Source organism: Vanacampus margaritifer, chromosome 6 (assembly GCF_051991255.1).
Source record: "Vanacampus margaritifer isolate UIUO_Vmar chromosome 6, RoL_Vmar_1.0, whole genome shotgun sequence".
Classification (NCBI taxonomy): domain Eukaryota; kingdom Metazoa; phylum Chordata; class Actinopteri; order Syngnathiformes; family Syngnathidae; genus Vanacampus; species Vanacampus margaritifer.
Genome location: NC_135437.1, coordinates 14,724,711 through 14,737,352, shown reverse-complemented (window position 1 = coordinate 14,737,352; position 12,642 = coordinate 14,724,711). Strand labels below are relative to the sequence as shown.

Sequence of the window (12,642 nt, the reverse complement as noted above, 5' to 3'; positions counted from 1 at the left end):
TAAAACCCTAATTTTACACCCTAGCCCCAGTTTAAAACCCTAATTTTAAACCCTAGCCCTAGTTTAAAAACCTAATTTTGAACCCTAAACCCCAATATGAAACCCAAGCCCTAGTTTGAAACCCTAATTTGAAACCCTAGCCTTAGTTTTAAACCCTTATTTGAAACCCAAGCCCTAGTTTGAAACCCTAATTTGAAACCCTAGCCCTAGTTTTAAACCCTAATTTTAAACCCTAGTTCTAGTTTCAAACCCTAATTTGAAACCCAGCCCTAGTTTGAAACCCTAATTTTGAACCCTAGCACTACTTCAAAACCCTTATTTGAAACCCTAGCCCTAGTATAAAACCCTAATTTTGAACCCTAGCCCTAGTTTAAAATCTAATTTTAAACCCTAGCCCTAGTTTAAAACCCTAATTTTAAACCCTAGTCCTAGTTTTAAACCCTAATTTTGAACCCTAGCACTACTTCAAAACTCGTATTGGAAACCCTAGCCGTAGTTTGTAACCTTAATATGAAACGCTAGCCCTAGTTTGAAACCCTAATTTGAAACCCTAGTTCTAGTTTGAAACCCTAATTTGAAACCATAGCCTTAGTTTGAAACCCTTATTTGAAACCCTAGCCCTAGTTAAACCCCTAATTTTGAACCCTAGCACTACTTCAAAACTCTTATTTGAAAACCTAGCCCTAGTTTGAAACCCTAATATGAAACCCTAGCCCTAGTTTAAAACCCTAATTTTAAACCATAGCCCTAGTTTTAAACCCTAATTTTGAACCCTAGCACTACTCCATAACTCGTATTTGAAACCCTAGCCCTAGTTTGTAACCTTAATATGAAACCCAACCCTAGTTTGAAACCCTAATTTGAAACCCTAGTTCTAGTTTGAAACCCTAATTTGAAACCCTAGCCTTAGTTTGACACCCTTATTTGAAACCCTAGCCCTAGTTTGAAACCCTAATTTGAAACTCTAGCCCTAGTTTGAAACCCTAATTTGAAACCCTAGCCCTAGTTTGAAACCCTAATTTGAAACCCTAGCTTTAGTTTAAAACCCTAATTTGAAACCCTAGCCCTAGTTTAAAACCCTAATTTGAAACCCTAGCCCTAGTTTAAAACCTTAATTTGAAACTCTAGCCCTAGTTTTAAATCCTTATATGAAACCCTAGCCCTAGTTTGAAACCCTAATTTGAAACCCTAGCCCTAGTTTAAAACCCTTATTTTAAACCCTAGCCCTGGTTTAAAACCCTAATTTTGAACCCTAACCCTAAACCCAAATAGGAAACCCATAGCCCTAGTTTGAAACCCTAATTTTAAACTCTAGCCCTAGTTTTAAACCCTAATTTGAAACACTAGCACTAGTTTGAAACCCTAGTTTGAAACCCTAGCCCTAGTTTTAAACCCTAATATGAAACCCTAGCCCTAGTTTGAAACCCTAATTTGAAACACTAGCACTAGTTTAAAACCCTAATATGAAACCCTAGCCCTAGTTTGAAACCCTAGCCCTAGTTTGAAACCCTAATATGAAACCCTAGTACTAGTTTAAAACCCTAATTTGAAACCCTAGCACTAGTTTAAAACCCTAGTTTGAAACCCTAATTTGAAACCCTAGTCTTAGTTTGAAACCCTTATTTGAAACCCTAGCCCTAGTTTGAAACCCTAATTTGAAACACTAGCCCTAGTTTGAAACCCTAATTTGAAAACCTAGCTTTAGTTTAAAACCCTAATTTGAAACCCTAGCCCTAGTTTAAAACCCTAATTTGAAACCCTAGCTCTAGTTTGAAACCCTAATTTGAAACCCTAGCCCTAGTTTTGAACCCTAATATGAAACCCTAGCCCTAGTTTTAAATCCTTATATGAAACCCTAGCACTAGTTTGAAACCCTAATTTGAAACCCTAGCCCTAGTTTAAAACCCTAATTTTGAACCCTAACCCTAAACCAAAATAGGAAACCCATAGCCCTAGTTTGAAACCCTAATTTTAAACTCTAGCCCTAGTTTGAAACCCTAATTTTAAACTCTAGCCCTAGTTTGAAACCCTAATTTTAAACTCTAGCCCTAGTTTTAAACCCTAATTTGAAACACTAGCACTAGTTTGAAACTCTAGTTTGAAACTCTAGTTTGAAACTCTAGTCCTAGTTTTAAACCCTAATATGAAACCCTAGCCCTAGTTTGAAACCCTAATTTGAAACCCAGCCCTAGTTTGAAACCCTAATTTAAAACCCTATCTTTAGTTTAAAACCCTAATTTGAAACCCTAGCCCTAGTTTTAAACCCTAATATGAAACCCTAGCCCTAGTTTTAAATCCTTATATGAAACCCTAGCCCTAGTTTGAAACCCTAATTTGAAACCCTAGCCCTAGTTTAAAACCCTAATTTTGAGCCCTAACCCTAAACCCAAATAGGAAACCCTAGCCCTAGTTTGAAAACCTAATTTTAAACTCTAGCCCTAGTTTGAAACCCTAGTTTGAAACCCTAGCCCTAGTTTGAAACCCTAATTTGAAACCCCAGTTCTAGTTTTAAACCCTAATTTGAAACCCAGCCCTAGTTTGAAACCCTAATTTTGAACCCTAGCGCTAGTTTAAAACCCTAATTTTAAACCCTTGCCCTAGTTTTAAACCCTAATTTTGAACCCTAGCGCTAGTTTAAAACCCTTATTTGAAACCCTAGTTCTAGTTTGAAACCCTAATTTGAAACCCTAGCCTTAGTTTGAAACCCTTATTTGAAACCCTAGCCCTAGCCTAGTAAGACGTTACCTTAGAAGTAACATAGAAGTAACTTGTTCCACAAAGTAAATTTGGTTACAAGTAATTTGAGGTTGTAAGTAACTAGGGAGAAACTAATGCTTGTATCAAAAAGTAACTTCAGATAGGAAGTAACTAAGAAATACCCTAACCCAGGAAGTTACTTTACTTACTATAGATGCAATGTAACATAGGAAGTAACCTTAGAAGTAACAGTACTTAGATGTAACTTGCGATTGGAAGTAACTATGGAGTAACAAGAACACAGCTTCAACTGGGAAATAACTTGAAGTAGGAGGTAACCAAGAAGTAACTTGTTCTGAGCGGTAACTTGATAAATTGACCAAGTAACCAAGAAGTAACTTGCACCCCAAAGTTATCAGCACCTATATGTAACTTGAGATGTAACTCTCAAAATAACTTGTTCCAAAAAGTAACTATGCCTAGCAGTAACTTGGACCAGGAAGTAAGTGTGCTTAGAAGTAACTTGAGTTTTGGACTACTTAGGAAGTAACTTGCACCTTCAAGTAACTACAGATGTTACCTAACTTGGAAATACCCAACAAGTAACTTGAGGTTAACTAAAAGTAACCAAAAAGTAGTTTGTACCAGGAATTAACTTTGACTAGGAAGTAATCAAGAAGTACCTTGTAACGAGAAGTGGTGGCCCACTAAGACCTGGCAAAACACGTGCATGCGTGTGTGTAGGTGTGTGTTTGCCTGCAGGAGTCTGTGTGGAAGACGTGCTGCTATGCTCTGCGGGGATCTTATCTGTCACTCGACTCCTGTTAAGAGATAATTTGGGAATTTGGCAAACAAACACACTACAACATGTCATCACACGCACAGTTTGATGCCCACTGTTTGACCCGGGACGGATGACTTTTCCGACTTCCTATGGGAAAAGTGTTGGACTGTTTTGTCTATTTGCGCTGTTACCACATTCATTTATTAAGCTAAAAGCCTTGTTTTGGAACTTCCTGCTTTCCCCGGAGGAGTGCTGAGTGCAGCGCTTTGCCTTGGCGGAGGTCATTTGCATACCCCACAGAGAGTGACGTGTCAACACTTGAAGTTGTATTATCATTTCTTTTCTTTTTTTTTACTGCACCTGCTGGGTGACGATACCTCAAACCATGCTGTGCAGGGCGAGGGTGTTGATACTTTAGGATTACATGCGTCACTAAAGTGTGCATATAGGAGTGTATACTGTTCTACATTTATGCGTGTATGACATATATGTACAGGTACAGTTTGGAACTTGTGTATTGCACGTTATAAGAACAAGTGCTTTAATGTAGACTCTTTCAGTTTCAGCGAGTTCAGTGATGAGCGCTTCTACTTTGCCAAGATAATCCATCCGCTTTACAGTAGGCTGCCGCTCTAAAATGTGGACTTTTACTGTATTGCCAGTCATTTCCAATGCATTCTGGGAAGTGAGTCTTCCTAACACCTGCGCGTGAAGATACCAAAAAACGCAGAGTTAGGGCCAAAGGGGTGAAAGGGGATCTGCCGGAATGTTCCGTCCGTCTTAACTTTCCCACATACATAAAATAGATTTCTCATTTCCTCTCCTGCACCAGTGGAGGTTCCTGCACAGTTCGTTTGGGCCGGAGCAAGAAAAGCCAGTGTTTCCTTTCACAATGCGAACATTTAGCTGCAAAACTGAGCACGATTGTGCATTGAAAATATCAACAATGGGGCAAATGTATCACCTGACAGGACAAAGACGCCAACGACAAACTGACTTCTTCATCCATCTATGGCGCAGGGGCAAAATGTCCTTTTTCTGTTTTCCCGATAGACAAGGCAAGCGTCGGGTCCCAAAAAGCTGTTTTAGCTGCAAAACAATTCCACACCGTTGAACAGGCGAGACGTTTTCAGACACGTTCTTCTTGCTCTTTGCAGTTTGGAAAAGTACAATAAAGTAGTTACACTTTATAAAATACAGAGGTAGTCTCTAATCTACTTGGTTGTGCTTGTTATTAAACATGTATTCATTGCTTCTTTCTGCACCTTTCCCACATTCAGAGTTGTGTATACGGCGAGAACCGCACTTCTATACAGTGCACCACGCCCTCCCTGGCCAAGCTAGCCTTGCCGCCGCCGGTGGTCACCAAGGTGGCGTTCATTCTGGACGGATACCCCACCGACCAGTGGGACCTGATCTATGTGGAGGACCCCCTCTTCCAGGACCCCAAGCTAACGTCCAAGGACAACAAGAGCGTCGTGGAGCTTAAGGTGAGATCTCAGCAGAGATGTGTGAAAATGTCAGCCCCTGGAGCTAGTTTCACTTAGCAACATCAAATTTGGTAGACAAGTCTATCATGAGTAGACACACAAAAAAGTCTCAAGAAGTCATGCCTGAAAAGACACAAGAGGCCTGCCATTTTGGTTTGAAGCGGACATTTTAGGCTAATTTCAAGAGATACTTAACCCCTAGAGGAATGTTTTCAAAATCCAGCCACTGGAGCCAGTTTCACTGAGCAACATCAAATTTGGTAGACATGTCTATCATGAGTAGACCCACAAAAAAGTCTCAAGAAGCCATGCCTGAAAAGATACAGAAGGTCTGCCATTTTGGTTTGTAGCGGACATATTAGGCTAATTTCAAGAGATACTTAAACCCTGGAGGAATGTTTTCAAAATTCAGCCCCCAGACCCAGGTTCACTGAGCAACATCAAATTTGGTAAACATTGCTAGCATGAGTAGACCAACAAAAAAGTCTCAAGAAGCCATGCCTGAAAAGATACAGAAGGTCTGCCATTTTGGTTTGTAGCGGACATTTTAGGCTAATTTCAAGAGATACTTAAACCCTGGAGGAATGTTTTCAAAATTCAGCCCCCAGACCCAGTTTCACTGAGCAACATCAAATTTGGTGGACATTGCTAGCATAAGTAGACCCACAAAAAAGTCTCAAAAAGCCATGCCTGAAAAGATACAGGAGGTCTGCCATTTTGGTTTGTAGCGGACATTTTAGGCTAATTTCAAGAAATACTTAAACCCTGGAGGAATGTTTTCAAAATTCAGCCCCCAGACCCAGTTTCACTGAGCAACATCAAATTTGGTAGACATTGCTAGCATAAGTAGAGTCACAAAAAAGTCTCACGAAGCCATGTCCAAAAACACACAAGAAGTCGTTCCATTTTGGTTTGAAGAAGCCATTTTAGGTTTTCTTTACCCATTTTGCAGGTGCACTCATACACAACAGACAGACACCACTAAATTGTGAAATAATCACTTTTTCGTCTTTGCCTGTGACTGGAGCATGGAAACAAAGTTTGGTGAGTTGTCAGGGGATCGACAAGGTGGCCAAATATGTCAGAATGCTAAGATAGTTTGTTGTTTACTCTGTGGCCGACTGCATTCACGCTTGCAAACATTCCCACGTGCACGCCTGTTTGGGTCACGCCGGGAAGGAAACAATACAGAAACAAAAACAGGAAGTCTGTTTCCCATCTTTTTTTGTTTTTTTTGGTCCGGTCTCAGTTGCCCAACCTTTATGTCTGTGAGCGTATTATTGTTGCTGCCAAGGTCAAAACACTTGACATTGTCAAATTAACACAATGAAACCAGTTTTTTCTTTATTCTTTTTTTTTTTGTATTATTTTGCCCAGCTGACAGCAGCAGACCCTTCGAGGCAGCTGCACTCAAATATCTTGGATTTTTTTTTTTGTATTATTCCCAGGCGTGACTTTGGCCCTGTGGTTAAATCGACCTCTTTCTTTCAGCCCTTCGTTGAAGATTACTTTTTATTTCAACCGAGCTTCAGACAAACCAAACAGTATCTGATAAGGCTGAATTGAGCTACTGGGGAGGAGGCTAACTCCATTGTTGTCATTTTGCGATAGAGCAATTTTGCTTTATGGCTAAAATAATTTGTATCTTGGTTATTTAGATGGCAATTTCGTCATACATTTTACAGAAATTTAAATTGGCATTTTGTCTAGTACCGTCCAGTCCTGTCCTCATCTTCAATTGCATAGTTTGGATCGTAAGTGCAGGACTTGAATCAGTGTTTCTGCTTTTACCAGCATGATTTTTTCCCCAAGAATCTGTAGAAGAATACTTTTGCCACTTGAGCACTTGACACATATAAACACAGTGGTCAACACACGCCGGCCGTGAGTGGCGTGAAGGAACGCTGGCATGGGAGACTCTCCGGCATTTGTCACCGTGACACTTTATTTAGAGGTTGAGAGAGTTCCACGCCAGTTTCCCTAACAAACTTGTCATGGCGACAGCAGGAAAATTCCATGCAAATTTCATGTATTTGCATAGTAAATCTCATTTGTTTATTTTATTTTGAGTATGACTGCATGTATTCAGTATTTATAATAATTTATTTTTTTATCTGTTTTGCTTAGGGATTTTTAAGGATTTATTTGTTATTTATATTTAGTAGTTTTTTTTAGATTTATGAATATTTCTTAATTTATTTTTTGTCCAATATTTTACATCTTTCATCCATCTTCTTACACTTATCCAGAATTCAGTATTAATTAAGTTATATATATAATTGTTTATTTTCATATTTTCAGTACAGTATTAACTTTCATTTATGGAATATATTGATTAATTATTAAGTATTTTATTGAGTGCATTTGTTTATATTAATTAGCAACTAGGCCAAATTTGCTTTATTTGGGGACAATATTTGAAAAACGTTATAGTATTAATCAGCTGTTTATATATATTATATTATTTCATTTAACATATTTTATATTAAATCAAAAGTGCAATCATTTCAAACATCATTTTGACTTAGCATATTTGTTTATTTTCAATAGTAAATTTAATCTTTTTTTTTTAAGCAGGAATATTAAAATAATGTTTCTAATAAAACAATTGTTTGAAAGCTAACTTAATTTGGTTTTAGCACAAAAGTAACTTTTATTGAGGGTATATGTGTGCGTGTACATGTGCGTGTGAGAACAGGTGCGAGCCTCCACTCTGTGTCAAATCTGGAAATCCCGAGCTGTCACGCCAGGAATGTGATCATTCTTTTTATTGCCTTCTGCTGCACTCAAACAAGCATGCCACTATTACATGTGTGTGCGTACATGCATGTGTGTGTGAGTGTGTGGAGAGTTTCAGAAAAACAAAAGTGAGTAAGAAAGTGAGAAGGACCAAAGAGTGACTGGTGTGTTGTCGCCAGACTATAAAATAAGTCTAACAACAAATTGTCTCCATGGTGATAATTTTTGCTTCGCCCTCATTTGAATATTTACTGGGATGTTTATTTACTCAACTGCAGATGGGGCAGATGTCAAAAGTTGACTTTAATCCAGCCTACTGAGTAATAATCAAGAGTCCTGTAATATTTCTTTCTTTCATTTTGCTCTTTTTTTCCTAAAATTGGTTAAATAAAATGTATTTTAAAATTTATTTTTTATGCATTTATCTGTTGATTTAATAATGAAATAAATAGTGTTATTGCACTGTTTTTTTATTTTCTAGTTGCTGTGTTCATTGTTTAATTAATTATGATTCCCAGTGACGAAACCACACCTGAGAGCTGTTTGAGTGCTGCTGCTTTGGTCAGCAACTGAGTAATGCTGTCGCTCCGACAGGGCGACCGCATGGACCGCGAGGCCATGAAGTGCCAGGTGATGACCGTGTCCAACCGCAGCTGCGAGAGCCTCACGCTGGTGGGCAATACGCTGGAGTGCACCGTCCCCAACGAGCTGCAGGCGGCCACCGCCAAGGGGCTGCAGGTGGAGGTCAGCCACCACCCCGCTTCATTTCGCCTGAAAACGTTACTTTACTGATTACTTGATTATGAAAGTAGCTTAGTTACTTTGGTGATTACTTGATTTTAAAAGTAACTTGGTTAATTTACTAATTACTTGATTTTTAATGTAACTGCTACTTTACTGATTACAGTACTTCATTTTAAAAGTAACTAAAATTACTTTACTAATTACTTCATCATGAAATTAACTGTTACTTTACTGATTGCTTGATTTTAAAAGTAACTTCGTTACTTTACTATTTACTTGATTTTGAAAGTAACTTTGTTACTTTACTTATTACAGTCTTTGATTTAAACACTAACTCACTTTACTAATTACTTGATTATTAAAGTAACAGCTACTTTACTGATTACTTGAATATGAAATTTACTTTGTTACTTTGCTGATTACTTGATTTTAAACGTAACTTAGTTACTGTAGTAATTACTTTATTTTGATTGATAAGAGTCTTTGATTTTAAAAGTAACTCACTTTCCTAATTACTTGATTATGAAAATAACTGTGTTACTTTAGTAATTACCTAAATATGAAATTAACTGTTACTTTACTGCTTACTTGATTTTTAGAAGTAACATAGTTACTTTACTGATTACTTGATTTTAAAAGTAACTATGTTACTTACAAGTTAGTTTATTAGTTAATTTCAGCAGATGCTGACAACTCCACTTAACAAAAACGGCGACTGGTTTTGCCAATACTTTATTGGAAGTGCATCATTAACAGTAATGTTTTAAGGATACACTTTTGATTTTTTTTAAATTAAATAAAATAAAGACATCATTTTTGACCTAGCATCAACATTTCACAAACATTGGCTTAACATAAACATTATTTTAAAAAACAATATTTTTTTTAGGATAGGCTCCAGCGCCCCCTGCAACCCCTGTGGGGACAAGCGGTTAAGAAAACGAATGGATGGATAAATGGATGGATATTTTTACAAAGCTGTAATAGTCCTCAACTTTTGACACTAAAAAGCACAATATAGCAAACTGAATAAAATTTTATGATTTAGTTAAAACATTCCTAATAAAAATATCACAATGGTGCCATATTGTGACCCAAGGTTGTACCTTTAGGACTCAGTTCTGCGTTCCCCCTTGTGTTTCCCCCTAAGTCACTCGTTGCCACGGCGACGGGTGCCAGCCATGGTCCACGCTGGGCTTTTTTATTGCGAGATCAGACACCGGATGCTGAAGCCTTTCACTCGTCACGTCTCCTCGCGGAGGCTTTTACCATGTCAAGCTATCTGTAAAAAGCAGGCAGAATGCTGAAAGAAAGCCGGAGAAAAAGTCAATAAGGACGATGACAGAGATGTGTAAATCTCGTCTTACGTCGCAGATCGTGAAATTGGGGCGGACAACTTAACAACTGTATAAGAAATACAACAGGATGGAATTAAGATAGATTTCAATGAGGTTTCATCTATAAGCATCAAAAAAGCACTATGCAAGAGGAAGTATCATAGATACCAATACTGGTATTTTTTCAGCTATGCTAACATATAATAGAAATCACAATAGACATGCTAATGGTTAGCATCCACAGTCATGGCTTTAGAGCCTTGTAAGCAAAACATATATTTGAACAGAAACTTTGTAGCAATACATGCGGACAGATAATATTACAATACTCAAGGGCATATATTCTTTACAGCTTCTTCTTTTTTTTCAGTCACTTGCAGTCGAAGTGTTCTCCTTTGCTTGTGCCTACATGTGTTTATTATATTGCCTCCTGGTGGCCAAGGCAGCAGTAGCAGCATTCAATCATGATGCACAAACAAACATTTGTTCTTAATACCCTACTAAAACTTGTAAACATAAGAAGTACTTTTAGCTCAATTTAATGTAAAGTACACACGCGAATGCTATATGAATACATGTAGTGGTGTGTGCCAGTGAGAGATGTTTCACGACATTACACTTACTCACAAGTGACACAAACACATTTTTATCTGGGCCATAGTGTACACTTCAAATGCTTGTAGCTCCATTAATAATTGGGAACATCCAACGTAAATAACAGTTGGATGGTTTTCTCTTCTTGTCCTGTAGGTGGTGGTAATGTGCATTGTAAAATGGTGGCCGTCCGCCATTTTGTGCTTAGTGAAAAAATATCCGAGCAGAAGTCAAGAACATTCCGAACATTAATTTAAGAAAAAATAAATGTAAAATATATAGATATATATATATATAAATCGCTTAATGCATAATCTGACCTCCTGCTCCAATGCCTATGTTGTTATTGAGCATAATGCGACGTTTCATTAAGGGCGCCGTTAGCACAAAGCTAACAAAAGCAGACTTCAAACAGGAAATGCTCCCAGCCGACGCTATCAGAAGGTCTTTATTTATCTCCAGGCTAATATCCTTTAGCTATGTTGGCGCGCACACACACACACACACACACACACACACACACACACACGCACACACACACACACACACACACACACACACACACACACACACACACACACACACACACACACACGCACACACACACACACATATCTGAAGTCAAAGTGGTAACCTCATATCCACTAAACTTAATAAAAGCAAAGGCAATATCACTGATGTAATCTGACCTCAGATATCTCACAGATAAGTCTGTGTGTGTGCATCCGTGTGTGTATAAATAATCTGTCTATATTGCTGGCTCTATCAGGCTCAAGGGGATCAAACCTTAGTAGATAAAAGTGGTCCATATGAAGCATTCAATCACACTAAGGTGGACTACTGTTTTGCAGTTTTTTTTCATTTATGATTTGTATAGTTTAAAAATATATATCACTTTTGCATGTGTACAAATACTGATTTGGATGATATTCTGTTATTTAATTGTGTAGTAATTGTAATTGCATAATTTTATTTATTTATTTATTTTTACACAACACACACACAAACAAAGTGAGAAATGTGACTCTCTGTTCCAGTGGCGGCAGGCCGACTCCATCCGTAACCTGGGCAAGGTCACACTGGCGCAGGAACAGGACTACACGGGTCTGGTGGTGGGCTGCGTGTTGGTCAGCCTGCTCCTGCTCATGCTCGCCTCGCTGCTCATGTGGCGCAGGAACAAGCGCATTGACGGTGAGGACCTCCACCAAGGCCTCATCGAGGTGGATTTGACTTTGCTAGCTTAGCAGCTAATGTAATTTATATGAAGAGCATTTTTGCTGCTCTTAATGAAGTCCAGGATAATCTATCTAGGTAATAGTAGATTGTGGTCCCCTCCAGTCCTATAGGTGGCGGTAATGAGCATTGCAAAACAAGAAAGTCGCCCTCTTGTGTCAAGGGGAATTTTCATGAATAATTGAAAACAAATGCTAACGTTGTCATCAAATTCTGGTGTAAATATATATATATTTTTTTTTTACATTTCACTGACAAATTTGTCTTGTCCCTCCCAAAACCTTCTTTCTTATAGATCTGTCTGAGGTGTGGTATGACGGCCGCGGTGACATCCAACATCTGGACAGGCTCGCGAGCGCCAGGAGCGTCAGTCCCTCCAACGAAATGGTGTCTCACGAGTCTGTGGACTACAGAAGTACGCTGCTGGAGGGTACGTTAGAGCTTCCCGCTACCGGCTGCACTGTTTGTAAACATTCACCAAACCAAAAAAAACTATTGCTTTCGACGCAAAGTTACACTTGTCAAAACACTCAGATGCTGGGGCTTCAAGTATTTAGATAATCAGATTTCTGGTGACAACAATTGCTTTCAACACAAATGGGTATGGAGCCAATTAGTAGACGCGAGAGAGAATAGCAGTTTGCGGCTAACGAACAAATCACTTTTAACAAATAATATCAAATTAACTCCAGCAGTAGCCAGTTAACACGTCTTCCTCGGCTTGAAATCAACAATCTAAGAACCCCCCAAAGACCTCCACACCCTCTCCTCACCTGACCCTCGAGAACTACAATGATCTCATCCGAATACATAGTGTGCAGGAACACGACTTTCGCTTATTAGCTAATAGCATAAGCACACGCACCCCCTCAGGACTGATGAACTCAACAGAACCCCAACCCCCACCACACACAAATATGACATCATCCAGACCTGTTTCAACATGTTTGTGATATCTCACCTGCTCGTCTAGCTAAATGTGCTCCAAATGTTCAAAGCAGTCGTCAATTTTGCCACACTGGAT

The 12,642-nt window shown here is 38.6% G+C and overlaps 1 protein-coding gene across 2 annotated transcripts in view; it reads left to right on the top strand.

Moving 5' to 3' along the window:
- The window catches only part of met (MET proto-oncogene, receptor tyrosine kinase), a 58,291-nt gene that overhangs the window by 37,797 nt on the left and 7,852 nt on the right, over window positions 1–12,642 (top strand). For both annotated transcript variants that reach the window (XM_077569210.1, XM_077569212.1), the window contains exons 12-15: window positions 4,762–4,971; window positions 8,305–8,454; window positions 11,423–11,576; window positions 11,914–12,048. In XM_077569210.1, coding sequence (XP_077425336.1) covers window positions 4,762–4,971; window positions 8,305–8,454; window positions 11,423–11,576; window positions 11,914–12,048 — 649 coding nt within the window. The remainder of the gene's footprint in view (window positions 1–4,761; window positions 4,972–8,304; window positions 8,455–11,422; window positions 11,577–11,913; window positions 12,049–12,642) is intronic.